The 19,716-nt window shown below is 29.9% G+C and overlaps 1 protein-coding gene across 2 annotated transcripts; it reads right to left on the bottom strand.

Annotated features, from left to right (window-relative positions):
* Positions 1 to 3,671: 3,671 nt before the first annotated feature.
* On the bottom strand, positions 3,672 to 15,304 carry LOC114425591 (amino acid transporter AVT1I-like). Of its 2 annotated transcripts, none has more exons than XM_028392531.1 (3): positions 15,067 to 15,304; positions 4,740 to 5,347; positions 3,672 to 4,446 (listed from the first exon to the last, which is right to left on the bottom strand). In XM_028392531.1, the coding sequence occupies exons 1-3, from the start codon at positions 15,206 to 15,208 to the stop codon at positions 3,931 to 3,933; spliced, it is 1,266 nt and encodes a 421-aa protein (XP_028248332.1). In that variant the 5' UTR covers positions 15,209 to 15,304; the 3' UTR covers positions 3,672 to 3,930. The 2 variants fall into 2 exon arrangements, with proteins under 2 accessions (XP_028248332.1, XP_028248331.1); XM_028392530.1 differs by lacking the exon at positions 15,067 to 15,304 and adding an exon at positions 5,608 to 6,002.
* Positions 15,305 to 19,716: the final 4,412 nt, after the last annotated feature.

Below are 19,716 nucleotides of genomic sequence, written 5' to 3' on the forward strand. Positions count from 1 at the left end.
AGCAAAATCCATCACCCATTTTATTTTAGCAATCTCATCATTTGTTGCCAAAAACACATCATCTTCATCTTCCACACTTTTTACTACATTAACTTAGAGTTGACATCATCTTTGTTCATATCTTTTAATTTCTCCAAGTCCTCATTCATTTGTTTACACCTCACTTGCACATGATCATTCTCACCACAATAGTAACACTGAATGTTACTCATATCTCGTTGTGGATGTGGTTGTGATTTTGATCTTCCTCTTGGGCCATCATATCTCCTTGAATGATTCCTCCCTTGCTCAGATTCCACCACAGCTATTGCATTGTGTTCATCATCAACATTTTCAGTTCTCATCATTCTCTCATTTTCTCTAAGAGCGACAATCACTTCATCCAAATTCAAAGTTGATTTTCCCACAAGCAACATTTGAACCAAAGTTTTGAAGGAACTTGGTAGTGAGGCCAACAACAACAGCGTCTGCTCCTCATCGGAGAGTTTATCATCTACATTCAACAATTGACTTACTGACTGATTGAACTTGTTGATGTGGTCATGGAGATCTTCTCCCATATTCATTTTGAGTCGATACAACTTCATCTTCAAACAAAGGCGATTGGTTAGCGACTTTGATGCATAAATATTCTCGAGCTTCTCCCATAAGGCCTTCGATGTTGTCTCCTTCAACACGTTGTGTTTTATCTCGGGAGCAAAGACTAACCGAATCGTGCTCACATCCCTCCTTTGGATCTTAGTCCACTCGGTTTCATTTATAGAAGTTGATCTTTCATCTTCTAATGCCTGGTCAAGACCTTGCTACACCAACAGGTCTTGAATAGTACTTCACTATCACAAAAATGATTACAAGATTGTAACTCACTCCAAATAGTGTATCACTCTACAAACCCGAGTATCCCACTCAATGGTTACTAAAAATGATAACACTCTCACCCAAAGACATTTTTCTCTCTACAAAGTGATTTTGTTTCACAATCTCTCTTTATGTGTTGTATTTTTTCACTAATTTTTTTCTCTATTTATAGTAAATATTGTCACCAACTATAATAAATAAGCTCTCTTGAAAGTTAAAACAAAAATAACTTTCAATGCATATATTCAACTAAGATTCATATAGTAAAATGTAATATTTCACTTTGTATTTAAATTACCTAAATTTTAATGATAAAAATTTAATTCTCAATATACATATACCTTATCTTTTAGCTTGAAACTCTATCGTGAGTGGGATGTAACTTTCACGTGCCGCTTCTCTGACTCCTTGTCTCCTTGATGTTGTGGCTATGGCTATGGTTATATGTTTATAACATCCCAACTCAAATTTATGGTCTGCAAGATGCCTGTGATTTAAAAATATATATAAATATTATTAGAAAGATTTTATTGAAAATCACATAAAATACATCTTCAAATAACAAGGGAGTGTATTTTGAAAATAACTATGAATGACTGGTTTAGAAATTAAACCAGGAAAATTTGTATTGCAATCATATGAGAATGTGTTTTTTAAAAATCATAGGAGAGCATGTTTTCTGCAATCTAATCATTTTTTTTTAACCAATGCCATTAACATTTCTGATATAAAAATTAAAATAGTTAGCTTTGTGTATACGGACGTATAGTTTCAAACGACAAAAAACAAGCATGACTATTAAATAAATTCGAACTTATCAATATCATCCGATCCAAAGCCAACTTGACTAAAGCAGAGAAAACTGGCTTTGAATAAACTCAAATGTAGGTTCATGTTTTCCCTATTCTTTCTTCCTCTCTCTCTCTATCTATATGAGTGTGTATGTATGACTAGGTTTCAAAAGTGTGGTCTAAAGAAACAAAAAGAAGTAAGTTCTATTGCAATAAGAATAACGTACATTATTATTTAATGAAATAATTTAATATAATAAGTAATTAAAACTTCTATAAAATATTGTATTACTCTTTGATTATGATGAAAAAAATATAAATATTTTTAAAAATATTTATGATTAACCAAACAAATATTTATCATCTGTAATTATTTTATCTTACTCCATGCAATGTGTCCGAATAAGATAAGATAACTTTCCCATGATAGGTTTTTGATTTCCATTATTTGAGAAAGAAACTCAACTTTGACGGCACACATTGGTCCGACTTGTTTTAAATAAAATTAGGCACCACCGCACTAAGCACGACCGTGTGAGTCTCTTGGTGTTTTAACTTTTAAGACTTTTTTATTACGCCGCCATACTTTGCCAGTTTGCCACTTTATGTTTTTCACAATGCCACACTCAAATTTATTTATGAAAGGATAATGTTGGATGGACACCTATAAAATGTCCATCAATAAAAAATAAAAGAAAAAAGTGATGGATTTAGATAAAATATTATACGATAAAAAGAGAGAAATAAAAAAAATAGAATGATATTAAACAGGTGTTTGTTAAAATAGAGTTATCAAATATCATTATCCTTTATAAAAATGCGTGACAAGGTCTATGTTGTCATTGAGAAATAGGATTTTCAAAACCTGGATTTTTCAAATAAATCATTTTTTAATTCACAAAAAAGAATCACTTTTTTGTTAAAATGATTTTTAAGTTAATAAAAAAATTCTTAAACTCCCCCCAAAACTTTACCAATCACATTCTCTGGTATTAGTTTGTGTTTAGTCATTTTTTTAAGTATGAGTTGATAAAAGTAGTTAAAGATTCTCAGTGTTGAGTCCAAATTTTCTCTGTCACTTGACATCTACAGGATGTATTCTCATTTTATAACTTAGTAAAAAAAATAAAAATGTTATAAACTGTTTACTAGTCCTTTAAGAGAAACTTCAATCCAAATGTTTATATGAGTAGTTTAATTTTAAGATTAATATGTTGCTTAATTTTTTTTCATTGGAGTAAATAACACAAAATTACTTATAAAAGCATCATTATTTATATAAGTAATATTATTTAACCAAATTTATATCACAAATATAAAATGTTTAAATTTATATCAAAAGTTATAAGAACTAAAAAATTAAGATAGACGATTCATGCTCTTTAATTAATAATATGACATTGTGACTGATTACACTTCAATGAAAAAGAAACCCATTAAATGGCCTCCGCCCCCACCCACACACACTGACACTATAAAGATGCATGATGTCCCTACTCCTTGACATTTGACAACTTACATGTAGATTATTATTTTGCCCAAATGTTACTCGCTTCACTCTTTCTTACCAATTTGGTCTCTTACTTTTATAATTATGCAATTTTAATTATATATTTATTAAATTTGATATTTAATATGATAATGTTAATATTTCTCTTAAATATTAAAATGATGTGAATCATAGTAGTACTTAAATGAAAAGATTAACAGCAACCCTTCGATCCCTACCTCTTATAAGCAATGCAATCATAGTCTTAAAGATATAAAATAGTAGGCCATACATTCCTAATTTTGTTATGTATCTGAGTTTGAAAAAGGTAGATTATAGAAAAAGGGTGCTCAACACTAAACACACTCAATATCATTCAACCGAGTTAGATGAATTGTGATTTGACGCGTTTTCTTGGTCCAACAACATGTGCTTACCGCCAAGCAGACAAATCTTATCTTACATATTTGGTTTATCTTTTATTTATGAGTATTAATGATACATGAATTATTTTTCTTTATAAACACATCATCAATATTTTTTTATTACATCATAAATTTTATAATATTTATATTTTTCTCTCTTTTTCTTTCTCTCTCTAGATATAGGATAGCATATATGATCTGTATCATATATTTTCCTTTTCCTCTTTTTCACCAACCATATCTTACATCTTCATCAGTATTTACCTCTCCTTTTCCTCGTAAGACATACAGTCACATGAGTGAAAGAAAAAAAAAATCCTTTTTTGAGGAAATTTACAGTCAATAGAATGGACCACTGCATTGTCTATTACAAATGATGTACTATTTCCATGACAGAGGTATATGTTCCAGATATTCCCATTGCTATAGCTGCTACTATTATTGTCACTATGGCTATGGTCTCACACCCAAATTCATTGTAAGTGCCTGAAATCTTCAAGTAACACAAGCATGGAAGCAGAATAGAAGCTGTGACACTTAAAAACGCTCCAACCAGAGACATGAGATCCCCAAAGAAAGGAACACTGAGGGCAACAATGGTAGCGCTTATTACCAAGACAGTGCTGACTAAGATGTTGGTCGCTCTATTCTTGTACGCCCTTGGAAGTAAATCTTTCAAAGCATTGGTAATTGGTGTTGCCATCAAAGCGAACTTGGATATGGGATTGACCAAGGTTGTATATATTGCTAATTTTGAGCTTACTTTGTTCAGTGGCAGGTTTAATGTTACTTGTGATTCAACGTCAGCACCAAACATTAGATAACCAATTATAGCCATGGATGCATAACCCACAGTGGTTAACAGAAAGCATACTAATAGGACCTGCAAAAGAAAAACAAAACTCTTCACTTCAACAGGATCAAAATTTTCAGTTTATTAAGTCACATCAAATACAAGTTCTACCTTACTTGATTAGTTTATGGACTTTGTCATTTTAGAGGAACTAAAATCCATAAAGGAGTAACATTACTCATTAGAATGATTAGATTTCAAAAAAATCAATGGTAGAAATAAAAAAATAAATCTATACTCTTGGAGTAACCTGATCTCTTCTCGTTTCGATAAAATAAAAGGCGAAACACATCCAAAATGTGTAAAATTTGTAGAGCACTTACATTAGAAAACTGATGTTTGTTAGTCATGGAATTGTACAAGGTGGGGAAGACGGGATGTGCACAATAGCAAAAGGCATACAAGCTAACAGCTGTGGGGATTCCGCGCCAATTAACAAGAGTTCCCTTTTGATGAAAACCAACTCCATCAGATGTTCCAGTCCATGATATTGATAGGATGATTACAGCAGAAGCAAACACTCCACTTGCAGATACATAAGAAAGCATACTCAAGTTGTCCAACCAAACTGTGGGCAAGATGATAAGGGCAACCAATATCACAAACAGTTGCTTCCCACCAATTACGAAGCCAGCTATCTGAACCTCTTCAATGGGGCACAAGTTATTCAAGTTATCGCCTTCCAGAATCAAGAACCCTATTGAAACCAAGTAGAGCTCCGTGTACATGGACACTGATATTATTAGCCTTCCTATCTTTCCAAATGCAAGCTCACCTATATCTGGGTAGGTTTTAATGTTAGAATTCTTGTCCATACATCTTTTAATCAACGTGCCTGTGTAAAATGCTGCAGCGGCAATAGCAAATAGAAGAACCAAGCTTAACCACCCTCCAGATGCAAGAGCATATGGAACTGACAGTATTCCAACACCTGAAAATTAAATCAAAGCATGTGTGGTTGAGGTAACTAAAAGAACAGAATTGTTTCTTTGAAAATAAGCTGAATCAAACATAGATTTCTCTTAGAATAAGTAAAGGAAGTGTACGTGTTGAATAAAATTATGAAACCGGAAATATAAGATGGATTCGATTGTTAAGAGAAAAAGAAAGAAGGAAAATGCCACAGGTTATATCCTTGTGCTAAGAAAACTAACATTTTAACAAACTGATAAAAAGAAAAAATTATGAAACCTGATATTGCATTGAGTCCATTAAGGCATGTGCGAAAGAAGGACACAGTATTTTTGGTAGAAGGATGAGAGGCTATGGCTTTCTCCTCATCATGGTGATTCCACTCGGATAGTAAAGGCACGTTCAAGGATGGATTGTTGGAAAGTTTTTCTGTCATTTGGATAAAAATGGATATAGCTAGAGGTTGATAGAAAAGGTGGATTTTTTATTTATTGTTTTGCTCTAAGCTGAAGTTTGCAGATCTAAAGGCACGTTCAAGGATGGATTGTTGGAAAGTTTTTTGCGGAACTGGCTTCATAAAGACTACCAGACTTCACTATCTAAGAGCCACTAAAACGTTTATGATATTTTCCTTGCCAGGTCAATTCAACAACATTTGATATCTAGTAAGAGTCACATGTAACTGACACAATTCTGTAAGGTTTCCATGTGTTTTAAATGTAAAATAATGATTTATTTACTAAAAGAAATTATATTTAATTTTGTCGTATATAAAATTTTATTAAATCTTCAAGATAGTCATGTACCATGTACCGCAAAGAAAAGTATTTCTTCGACTGGATAAGTAAGAAGAGACTTGGGGTTCTCTTAACAGCGACTAAAAAAACATATGGTGGATCACACGTAAATACCCTTACCATTTTCGCCTAACAAATATATGAGTTTGATTTCAGTCTTTGGACTAGCTTTGGTATATTATTTAGCTTATTTTAAACGGGTTTTTTAACGTATGTCACACCCCTTGAAGAATCAACCTGTGAGTATCGTCCCAGATCAAAACATCTCCTCTACTATATTGAGGAATAAAAAACTAAAAAGCATTTATTATAAACACAAATAATTATTAATTTATACTTATTTTAAAAATATTTAATAAAAATATATTATTTAACAGTATTCAGCACGTACTTATGAATACAAGTAAGAAATTCCTACTTAAAATATATTTTATTTTGTCTAACTCAGTTAGTGGGATTAAGATCGATAAGATAAGTTCCCTTTAACAAACTTTATGTTATTTTTAGTGTCAAACAAGAAAGAAACGTGTTGGAACTTTTGAGGTAAATATAGGTCCCCCCTTGATAGCAAAATAAAACGCGATAAGTTCTAACTAATAAGCATGGCCTCTTTCTCTAGAGTCTTGTCCATACGATGTTTCAAAGTGTCGCCGGCTGAAACGTCACTGTAAGACTTTTCTCTGATCTCCCGCGTGAAAAGAGAACAATTAAATTAATAGGACTATAGAGACCTTTTATTATTATTAGGGAACTATATAGAGTTATTTTATTCATATGATATAGTTTTATAGCATTATTTATAATTTCTCTTTTGTTATTTTATTGTTCTATATTTGTCTTTCTTGCCCTTCTATGTTTCCTGTGGTTATAAAAAGGTGTAAAAACATGACAAAGGATAGAATTTCTCTTATAAAAATGATAAATTTCATGAAGAGATTTTCTACGAAGGCTGTAATAAAGTTACCAGTTGATTTAGAACTTCCTACTTATTGCTTTTGAACTCTTGATAAAAGAAATAAAATAAAAAATCATCATCATCAATTTTAGGTTGATCGCTCAACCAAAACATACAACACAATATTACACAACTATATAAATGCCTTTTTATTAAATTTGCTAATTAAAACAAAAATATGTGCAGAACAAGTGATATTTTTCAGAATCAACCATGAATTTAGTCCACAAAAATTAGGATATTGTCATATTTTCTATTTAAAAATATATTAACATTAGCTTAATCTCTTAATAATTAAGTATTATTTCATTTATCCTTCAAATATTTTTCATTAAATTAAATTCCCCTCCCCCTACATTTTTTATGAAAAAAAAATTAATATACTAGTATAATGATACTTTAATTTTACCAAAAAAATGATTGATAGAAAAAGTATTTTAATAAGAAAGCAATATATTTGACGGGCAAAAGGAGATTTGTTTATTTCTTATTAACATTCAAAGCCAAATAAAAAAGGAAAAATTAAAAAAATAATGACTATGAACTGTCAATATATAAAAAAATTGCACTATTAATCAAATAGAAATCACTCTTAATATTACTTTTAAAATAATTATGGTAAAAGATAAAAAATATAAAAAAAAAACTGTTGTCATCAATCATGTTAATTATATAAAAATTATATAACATAATGTTTATTAATAGTATGAATATTACTTGTTGTTATTCTCACAATAACGATCCCACTAAACAAAATATATGTTCAAAAATTGTTTCAAATTTCATTTATATATTTTTTTACTTATACATTAGTCAACTTCTCATGCTTATCAAAATTAATTATATATTTCTCATGTTCATATATATTCACGTTTATTTATATGTATAAGCATGTAATTAAAATATCTTTCAAATTCAAAGAATTAAGAAAATTTCTCATATTAAATTAATATTTTCTCATAAAAAGTCTCATAAAATTCATTAAAATCCATCCTAAAAAAAAATTTAACAAAATTTATATACTTTTGAATATCATAATTTTTTTTGAAGAAAAACAATAATTGAATACTAACGAACTTTATTGAATTTATTAAAAAATTCTACTAGTCTTAATTGAATACCACAAAACTTAATTTTATTATTTAAAAGTCTTGATTAAATATCTCAAAACTTGATTTAAATTTAAAAAAAAATCTTTAAAATTTTAATTAAATACACCCCTTTAATATATATGATTGTTCATAATTGAATAATAATATAAAATTATTTTATATTTTGAGTAGACACACTATTTAGTATTTACAAAAAAAATGCCTGCAACATAACATAGGCTATTATATTCTCTATCAAAATAATAAAAGTGAAATATTTCAATTTAGTCTATACATTTTGTTAGACTACTTTACCATTTAACTACTCTCGAAATCACTCACTACTTTCCTTCAAACTCTCATATCAAATAAACTATATTAAATTGCATGTTAAAAGATAAAAACTGTTAAAAGAAATTAAATTTAATATTTTTCCAAAAAAATTAAAAATGCTATCAGATAATTAGATTAGTGGCTATATATATATATATCTTTTCGCTAATATGAATAATGACCTCTTGACATTAATTCCTTAAGATGCTTGGGTTGTAATTGTAAAAAGAGATGAGAATTAAGAAAGAAGAAAGACACATGATAGATATGATAGGTAACATAATAAAAAGAAGAAAAAATAAATAAAAATGACGAGTACTGTAACATAAATTTTTAAAAATAGGGTATTATTCTGGTTCTAAACTGTTAGGAATTTTATAATTCCTAATTAATTAATTAGTGTGAGTTATATATTATATTTATCATTTATATTAGTTATTTATATTTATGAGCTCAATAAAAATGATCTAATTTAGTAAACCTATTAAATTATCATCAGAAATTAATATGAGTTTAATAAGCGGAAACGACCCATTAGGAAATAATAGAAACTCTAATATGTTAAAACCTAAAGCAAGGTTGTGATCCCCAAGACATCAAATCAGAAATTGTATTCTCTTCTTCCCATCTGACGAGAAATCTAAGGTCCCAAAAAAAAACCGATGATTTGGTTGAAGAAGAACACAAAACCAATAGTTCCTCAGACTCATCAATTTTGTTGCTTATCATGAATTCAGGTATTTTTCACAACCCCTCTTGATAATCTAGCGTAATGTGTTTCCGGTGATTATTGATATGTTATTAAGATCCCTAAAATACCACACAAGTGGTATCAGAGCCACTATTATTGTTAGATTATTGGAAATTAAAGTTATTTGGTTTGTGTTATACTTGTTTTATTTTGTTACATGAACCCTACTTTTATTTTGGAATTTTATCTTTGCAATTATAATTATGATTGTAAGTTTGGAAAAAAAAAATTCTTTTCAATCACGATATAATAATCATCATATGCCCGTTCATGTTTTGCGTTCGGATTTCATGAGAAAATTTATTTTTTTTCTTGCTCCAGAATAGTCATCCATTTTTGTTTCTCGTTCACGTGTTTGTTTTTTTATGGTTGTTGGTTTTGTTTCCTTATGCATGCCATGAATCCATGCCATGACATGACATACATGTGATACATAATCTTTGGCTTTATTATATCATCATAAGAAAACCCATGTTGCGTATCGTTAAATGTAATTTGGCTTTGGCATTTTATTTTTTGTTTTCCTTGTTTTTATTTGTGAATTATGTGTATTAATTGGTGATCCCCATTATGTTTTGGTGTAAATTCAAAAATTACAAACCCTCAAAATTATTTCATTTTTTTGTCTGGTAATTTTGATTGATTGAGTTGATTGAAACAATATATTGTCAAAACAATCTCTATTGCGTAAATTAATTTAATTAAAATTACATAGATATTAGTATAAAATTATTTATGCGAATTGTGCTCAGTCCAAAGGAAGACACAATTTGGTCAAATAATTTTGTACATGTAATGGTAAATGTGTAACAATTATAAGGTATTTCCATGTGAATTATAGTCGGTCCAAAGAAAGACTATGATTTGATAGAATTTATTGTCAATGTTTGATCATTGCATTGAGAGTATCAATTACAAATTAATTTTTCTGTCCAAAGACTATCAATTAATATTGTGTTGGGTTTATTATGTGAACTACTTTGCACATGTCTTGTTTTATATATATATTATATAACTTATTGGCTTATTTGTGAGCATGTAATTATTTTTATTTTTATTATTATTCAATTTTTGTTGCTAGTGCTACAAATGTATCTGCTCAAGTGAACAGTAACCCTATGTTGAATGGAACAAATTTTAAGGTTTGGAAAGAAGCCATAGAAATTGTTCTCGGCTATATGGATTTGGATTTGGCATTGAGAACGAAACGACCCACTTCCACTTCAGAAGCCTCCAATGAGGTAAAAATTGAGAAATGGAATCGTTCCAATCGAATATGCATTATGATCATGAAGCGCTCTATTTCAAAAGCGTTTCGGGATTCTATTTCTAAGGGTGAAAATGCAAAGAAATTTATTGATGAAATTGAACAGTACTTTGCCAAAAATGAGAAGGCTGAGACAAGTAACCTTTTAGCTAAACTCATCTCCATGAAGTATAAAGACAAAAGTAATATAAGGGAGTACATAATGGAAATGTCTAACTTGGCATCTAAACTAAAAGCACTTAAGTTAGAGCTTGGTGAAGACATGCTTGTGCATTTAATTTTGATCTCACTTCCTGCACACTTTGGGCAATTCAAAGTGAGTTATAACACTCAAAAGGACCAAATGGTCCCTTAATGAGCTTATATCTCACTGTATGCAAGAGGAAGAAAGGCTGCAGAGAGACAGATCTGAAAGTGCTCATTTAAGTTTCACCTCTCATAATAAGAAAAGAAAGAAAACTAAGGGTGTTGCTGAAAGGTCTTCTCAGCAAAAGAAACCAGAGAAGGATGAGGAATTTACCTACTACTTCTGCAAGAAGTTTGGACACATGAAGAAAGAGTGTCTCAAGTACGCCATATGGCGTCTAAAGAAAGGCAAATCTCTTGCTCTTGTTTGTTCTAAAGTTAATTTAGCTTTTGTACCTAAAGATACTTGGTGGGTAGATTCTGGTGCTACTACTCACATAAGTGTAATCATCCATGGTTGCCTGTGGAGCCGACGACTAAGTGACGATGAAAGATTCATATTTGTTGGTGATGGCAAAAGGGTTGCAGTGGAAGCTATAGGAACTTTTAGATTGCAGTTAAAGACTAGATTTTATTAGGATTTGTTTGAGACTTTTGTTGTACCTTCTTTTAGATGGAATTTAATTTCTATTTTTAGTTTGGACAAATTTGGTTTCTCTTGTTCATTTGGAAACAATAAAGTTAGTCTTTACCAGAATTCGAATTTGATTGGTTTCGGTTTCTTAATTGATAATCTATATATGTTGGATGTTAATTGTTCTTATAATGAAATACTGCAAACAAATTCACGTGGTACAAAAGGGGAATTAAAAAACAATTCAGCCACTTTATGGCACAAACGCTTAGGTCATATCTCTAAACAGAGAATTCAAAGACTTGTGTCGGATGAAATTCTTGAGCCTTTAGATTTATCAGACTTTGAAGTCTGTGTGGAATGCATAAAGGGAAAACGAACAAACATAAGGAAATTAGGTGCCGACAGAGCTAAAGACATCTTAGAACTGGTGCATATGGACATTTGTCTTGGAATGGGCAACAGTACTTTATCTCGTTCATAGATGACTACTCTAGATACGGTTACCTTTATTTGATACATGAGAGAGAAGTCTCAATCCCTAGAAGTTTTTAAGAGTTTCAAGGCTGAAGTTGAACTTCAACTTGGAAAGAAAATTAAGGCTGTCAAATCTGACCGTGGTGATAAATACTATGGTAGATATGATGGATCAGGAAAACAACGTCCAGGACCTTTTGCGCTTTTTCTCAAAGAGTGTGGAATTGTTTTGCAATACACTATGTCAGGCAAACTTAGCATGAATGGTGTTGCAAAACGATGAAACCGAACTCTTAAGGATATGGTGAGAAGTATGGTTAGTCATTCTTCTTTGCCAAAGTCACTTTGGGGAGAAGCCTTAAAGACCGCAACTTACATCCTTAATAAGGTGTCAAGTAAACCAGTTAATAAAACCCCTTATGAACTTTGGACTGGCAAAAAGCCAAGCATTAAGCATTTGCATATTTGGGGTTGTCCGGCTGAGGCGCGGCCTTTTTGGCCACATGAAAGAAAGCTGGATTCAAGAATAATTAGCTGTTATTTTGTTGGTTATGCTGAACGCTCTCGGGACTATAAGTTTTATGATCCCACTTTAAGATTAATATTTGAAACGTGAAATGCAAGATTTCTTGAGGAAGTTGAGTTTGGGAAGGAAGAGAACATAAGGAAAGTTGTCTTTGAGGAATAACCTGTTATTAACAGTGCTCAAGTCCTCATACCTATTATTGTTCAAGAAACAACTCCAGTAATAGAAAACAATGTTCAAACTATTGTTGATGACATTGTTCAAGAACAAGACAATGATGCGGTTTTTCCTTAAATACCTATACAACAATCTCAACAACCTCAAGAAGTGTCATTAAGGAGATCTGATAGAGAGAGGAGAAGTGCAATCCCTGATGATTATATTATCTTTCTCCAAGAACATGAGGATGACATTGGTTTAGCAGAGGATGATCCGATTAACTTCTGTTTATGTTCTATAGATGCCTTATGTTTATATATATATATTGAGAGTTAGAACTACGCATGTTCTATATATTGCCATGCTTTTGGTACCTTAGTTTAGTGGGAGTCCCATTTATGTTCTATATATGCCTTATGTTTTTCAGATATTTGTATAGATTGATTTTCTATAAAATAAAGTTGAAGGTTATCATTTCATTCTGAGCTTGTTTTGTTTGCAATATTTATATTGTATTTGAATTGATCTCTATAAAGAATAAAGTTTGGACTAGTTGGAAATGAACATGAATGAGATCACATTGCATGTTATTTTCATGTCGTTTATCTATATTTGATCTATGTCATCAAGTATATGTGACATTGGTGATCATTGTGGCTCAATCACGTTGGATTGTGAGGAAAACTACAATGGTTCTATGTTACTATATAAGATGTACTAGATTGTTTAAGGAAAGTCTAAAAGTAAATAACATACGGTTGCGCACCTAAAGACTTTTGCAATAGAAATGATTAAGGTTAGTATGAAACTCAAGTGGAAAATTGTTAGGAATTTTATAATTCCTAATTAATTAATTAGTGTGGGCTACATATTATATTTATCATTTATATTAGTTATTTACATTTATGAGCTCAATAAAAGTGATCTAATTTAGTGAGCCTATTGAACTATCATCAGAAATTAATATGGACTTAATAGACGGAAACTAGTTTGGTCCATAAGGGAATAATGGAAACTAAATCTAAAATAAGGTTGTGGTCCCTTAGACATCAAATCATAAATTGTATTCTCTTCTCCCCATCTGATAAAAAACCTAAGGTCCCAAAAGAAAAACGGTGATTTGGTTGAGGAAGAAGACAAAATCAACAGTTCCTCAGACTCATCAATTCCGCTGCTTATCATGAATATATGTATTTTTCACAACCCCTCTTGATAATCTAACGTAATGCGTTTCCGGTGATTATTGGTATTTTATTAAGATTCCTAAAACACCACATATAAACAACTAGCTAGGTCCAAAATCTAGCAGACTATGGGCTTTGAAAAAATCAGGACAAGGGAGGAATTAGTAATTTAATAACACGTTGCGATGCACGCTACTATATATTATATAAGAAGGAGAAGAGACAGGGGTTTAGGAGAAGATCGAATTAGGAATTAGCTTGAACATTTTGTATTTTCTTAATGTTCAAGCTAGGCCACATAGAAGACCCTAAAAATGACAAAAATTAAAAATTTGTTGGACCAAAGAACAGTGGTTGCTATGAAATTAATGGACCATAGTATCTGGCAAGGTGGTCTCCCCTCCAGAGTCCAGATATCATATTCACACACCCCTGATGCTAAAGGTTAATTATTTACTATTTGTGCTCCTAGTTTACAGAATTGTCACTTTCATTATTCGTGTTTATTAATACTAGATTGTTTGGCCTTGAGGTGGAGTCTAATTTAAACCTGGCTAGGAGCCTAGGGAGTTGCTATATATATAGATCATCACCTGGAAGTGGAATTGGAAGCCCTATGAAAGGAGATGTGTGCCACTCTCTCTCTCTCTCTCTCTCTCTCTATATATATATATATATATATGGTATTCTGAGATACATGAAAAAAAATAAAATAATAATGATTAATATTTATGAAGTGCATAATATATATGAAGATATTCAAAAGACTTATGGATACCAAATGCTAATTAATAGGTTTGACACATGGAACGGATGTGTCATATAGTTATCCCGTGTTTTCATCTAATTAAAACATCCAATCGATTATTAGCGTGCAAAACGATTCTAATAAACTATGATTGGTGAATAAATTAAAAATTGAAATAGTTGCTAGCTAGCTACTCGTTCTGTGTGGACAGTAGTTTGCAGAGGACAAAAAAACACAAAAAGAATAAAGCAACAGGAGGTCATGTTCATTCACCAGCACCACACATTATTCTGGTAAAAAATGGGGACTCTTAACATATCATCGAATTTTCGGGTTTTGGCTAATCAAATGAAGTAATTGACATGAGGAAATAAGTTAAATAATAATAATATAAAAAAAAATACTGTCTGTGTTGCATATATTTGTCATGTTAAGCTCCACGATAAATTAAATATTAAAAAAGCGACAAGCCCAAAAAAAGGAAAAGAAAAGAAAAAAATCTAACACATGGTGGAACTATGAGAATATATGGTATAACACACCAAAGGGGTATGCCAAATAGACAGAAGGGAAGAACAAAAGCAGGTTATGATAGAATAGTTAATGAGCAACAAGAACAAGGAAAAATACCTGTCAAAGCATTGAGCCCATTGAAACAAGTGCTGAGGAAAGATGTGGAGCCAATAATATTGGTGCCAGAATTTTGGTTTTCATTCCAGTGTTGGTTTTGGTCTTCAATTAGGGGAATGCTAAGGATGACATTACCCTCCATTGGTTTTCTGGTGCCAAACAACAGTGTGTCGTCTGAGTATTATTAGGTTTGCGGCCCGTCTGCTAATAAACAAGTCATGAGATGAGTATTGGTGTCGTGTGCAAGTAGTTCACCTGCTCTATCTAGGGTAAAGCGTAAGCAAAATTATTTTTAAATTTTAGGATTAATTATATTTTTTGTTCTTAAACTTTTATCAATTTTACTTTCATATATGGTCTCTAAATAAACTTTTTGGCGTTTTTGGCACCTATATTTTTTTCTTGTTAATAGCTATAGTTATGTTATTAAATAAAAACATTGGCTGATACATAACAGTCATGTTGATAGTTAATAACTGAATCACTTATCATGGTATTAAGAAATTTGACACACGAGTGTAACTTTTGTTAAACTTTGTTTTAAATCTTTCATTGATATGTTCAAATTAATTATTGTTGATGTCAGACTAATTGATAGGAAATTAAAATTATAGTTTATCAAAAAAATTATATATAATTATCATGCATGTCAAACTTTTTAATGGCATAACAAATGGATTAACACAATGTTACTCAACAATATCGACCACAGTTGTTAACAGAGGAAAGTATAACGACAAAAGTGGTTAAAAACTTTATTTACAGATTAAAAGTGAAATTAATTTGTAAAAATTTAAGGATTAAAAACATAATTAATTTTAAATTTTATCATTCAAATATAATTTAAAAGAAAAAAAATTACTTAGAAAGAAAAACTTCATTAAAATTGATTGATCAGGTTGAAAAAATTATTTATCAATAAATTGATAAATATTTTACACTAATAAAAATCATTCAAAATATTTTTTTTTAAATGTTGTTTTATAATTTATATTATAGTTTTTCTAAAATTACAATGAAATAGTTTTAATAATTTTTTTCATTTTATGTAAATATTATATAATTATTATTATTACTTAAAAAATATTCTTTGAAACATATTTTAGTTTTAAAAAATTTATAAAAAAGAATTAGTTGTTACGTGCTAGACTGCTAGCTGGTTCATACCTGAGATATATCAGATACGTAGATAAGTGATAGTGAGAGGCTGCTTGTACTGTTCAAACTTGTTGCCGGCGATTTTGATTGAAGAATCAATTTTAATTTCTCTTCAAAAAAATTAAATAAGTAATATAGTGGCTATTTTCCTTTATCATAAGTACGCATTTTTTTTAGTTTGATTGCCTATAAAGAGGTTAAATTGATCCGCAATTTCTTATACTTTTATTAAATTTTCAATTAGATTTTTGAAACATTTTTTTTTTGTTAATTGGATCCCCCTGAATTTCTAATTCTTTTCGTTAGATTCTCTCATCTAATTGTCATTAATTATAAAAAATTATTTGCACACACCTAATTAGATGTGTATTATAATCACAACTGAATTAATTGATAAAATTTTCTATTAAATTATACGCCAAAAATTATAAGAGACTTATGAATAAATTGGGTTGAATTGATATACCGAGTATTTTTTTTGTACAAGACTCTTAGACATTCTTTCACAAGCCTCTCCTCTCCAAGCTTACACCCATAATTTTACATGCAATTGTACGTAGAGTCACAATTGATTCAATTAATGTGCTACACAAACTCACTCTAGAAATACCATTCCCCTGATTGATCTTTTTAGTTATCACCCTTAGTTTTTTGTTTGTTTGTTTTCTTAAACAAAATATTTTTCTTTCTTTTCAATCACTCAATAAGTGGATATCATCGTGATACAAATACATTTACAGACACTCTTTAAGATAAAGAAGTGGTAGACATAATGTTGTATTGTTTGGCTAAAGAAGGCTTTCTCTTCAGAAGCTACATGTTTCCTCTCTAAAAGAGTAGATTTTGAATTTTGACCTTTAGACTTGTTATTTTCCTTACTTGAAATGAGCACACTTTGAATTTGGGTTTATGTATAGGCATTTTAGCTTCAAGCAAGTCATTTATGATTGATGAGACTTAGACAAATGGTTTTTGAAGTTATATAAGTTTTTCCTTACATGCAATCGAGTTTGACTGCTTTCTTTGTCTTTTTTGTTGCTTCAAACATCTTTTCTATGAAATTCGAATTTGAAATATGACAAGTGGTGGTGTGAACTAGTTTTAACATAGCATATGCTCTAACAACTCCTGAAATCTTTCGAGATTTATCCTTTTGAAGATTGTTTTCTGCATAATGATTGTCATATATAGCAAAACGTGGAGAAATTACAAGTAAGAAATGATGATGGTGATGCCATGGAATCTTCAAGCTTCTCTTTCAATGGTTGAATCTTTAATGGAAATGTAAGAAAATCTTAATTTTAGACTGAATTGAATAAGTCCAAATACAAAACAAATTATGTTATAACACTCCAATTATGTAACTATTTTGAACACCAACTCCCCTGTTTTACTTCAGAAAAAGACTATTAAAATTAGGATATAACTTAAATTTAATGAATAAATATATGACTAATAAATTAAAAAGAAATATTTTGGAAAAGTGTGAGCGCTAAGATCACACGTTTAACTTTTTTTATTAACTATTTTATATGCATATATTATATCTATTTACTTTTTTTATTTAAAGACAGTTTGGAAAAAAATTTAATTATGAAATTACGTTTGATTTTTATTTGTATCATTAAAATTGAAATTTCCACATAAGGGTGAATTTTAAAAAATCTTCTCTCTATAAAAAAACATTCGAATAAATATCTTGAATGAAAATATTTTTAGGAGCAATTCTTCAACAACAAAAAAAAAGTTGTTGCTAATAGTAGTTTTTAAAATTAAATATGCTAAATAATAGATTGAATGGGTTTTTTATTTATACATTGAGAAATGTTAGAAATATTTGCTTAATTACAAAGCTTTGATAATTAATCCTGTAGTCAATAAGAAAAAAAAAAGAATTTATAGATTATAGTAAACTTTTTTTAAAGTTAACTTAATATTCACCACTCTCGTTCCAATTCCCAACAACAAACCTCAGTCATCCTTTTTTTAAAGTTAACTTTTTTACAATCTGATCTGACCTAACCTAATTGGCCATCAAAACAAACCGTGAAGCCAAGTCAATTTTAACAGCTCTATTTATTATTAGTAAAAAGGGGGTTTGCCTGTCACTTAACAACAAGATGATATGTGACCCATTTGTAAGATATTAATTGAATCCAACAAGCTCGTTACCCAAAAGCATTTTAATTGAAAAAAGGCTATTACTATTTACAATCCTCTAATTTTGGTTTACCCCTTCCCTTTGCTTTATTTAAATTTACCTAAATAACCTTCTATTTTTTCAATTTGAAAGATAGTTATTGGTGGTGTCTAAATCATTCAACGAAGGGAAGATCTCATAAGTGGTCACGAAGGCAAGTGCATTTGATGAGGCCAACCCTTGACACAAACCAGCTCATAAACCTGTTACACAGTTTAAATCTGGTAAAAGTGGAGCTTAATAGATTAGAGAATGAAGTTAGAGTTTGTGAAAATGAGAATTAGATCTAGCGATTTCTTTGCCTCATTTTGCTTTGTGTTGTTCACTCACTATGTTGTTGCACACAAATAAGGACAGAATTATCAAAAGCACAACCGAAGATCAAAGTTACACTCTAAGACAAGTCACGAAAACCTATGAGAGTAGCTAGCATTCCAGAAAGTTAACCAAAACAAAACATAGTTTTGGAAATGACTTACTAGAAGATTGATTTTGTTCATTAAAAAAAATTCAAAAAGTAATACGGTTGCGTACATTATGAACAATCTCATTAAATCACATTACATGTACCATGTAATTGAATATATTGAAATAAGAGTGTAAAAATGAAATTAAAGAAAAATTTCAATACATTTGTTATAATAACAAAGAAGGAGAAAGACAGTAAATAGTTGAAAAGGGTTTGGAAAACTATAGATATAGAATGTATAAATTAGGGTTTATAAATTTTTATATAAAAATTCATTTTAGCATAAAGGACATTTTTTATAATAAAAAATTTTAAAAAATGAAACAGGTAGTGCATTTAGAGAATAATACAATTGTAAATAGTAAAAGCTGAAAAATACCCCAGTCTGAATATCTAACTTTTGTTCCAGCACCGCGTGACCCAACCAATTGGACTTACTAACTCGTTGATATGTAGCCCAATTGCAAGTTATTGAATACAACAAGCTTGTCCCCCAAAACTGCCAAAAAGACACTTTTTTTTTACAGAACCCAAAACACACTTAATCAATTAAATATTTATAATATATAATCTTGTATTAATGTTATAAATAAATTTAATCAATAAAATATGTAATATTATTTTAATGAGCATACATATTAAATATTACATAAATTAAATTAAATACTTATAAATATACAATTTTATAACTTACATACACATATATTCTAACTAGTATATTATGTATTTAAAATGATGTTGATTGATAAGGATCGACTAAATTTTAAATTGTATAAATTTAACCGAGTTATTAAAATTTTTAAATATAATGGTTTAATAAATG

Source organism: Glycine soja, chromosome 9, assembly GCF_004193775.1.
Source record: "Glycine soja cultivar W05 chromosome 9, ASM419377v2, whole genome shotgun sequence".
Classification (NCBI taxonomy): domain Eukaryota; kingdom Viridiplantae; phylum Streptophyta; class Magnoliopsida; order Fabales; family Fabaceae; genus Glycine; species Glycine soja.

Excerpts from the sequence above, each read along its gene's own strand:
- LOC114425591 (XM_028392530.1), bottom strand. The coding sequence starts at position 5,764 with ATGACAGAAAAACTTTCCAACAATCCATCCTTGAACGTGCCTTTACTA. Across the intron at positions 5,348-5,607 it reads TGGACTCAATGCAATATCAG|GTGTTGGAATACTGTCAGTT; the intron begins GTTTCATAATTT and ends TTTAATTTTCAG. Across the intron at positions 4,447-4,739 it reads ACAAACATCAGTTTTCTAAT|GTCCTATTAGTATGCTTTCT; the intron begins GTAAGTGCTCTA and ends TTTCTTTTGCAG.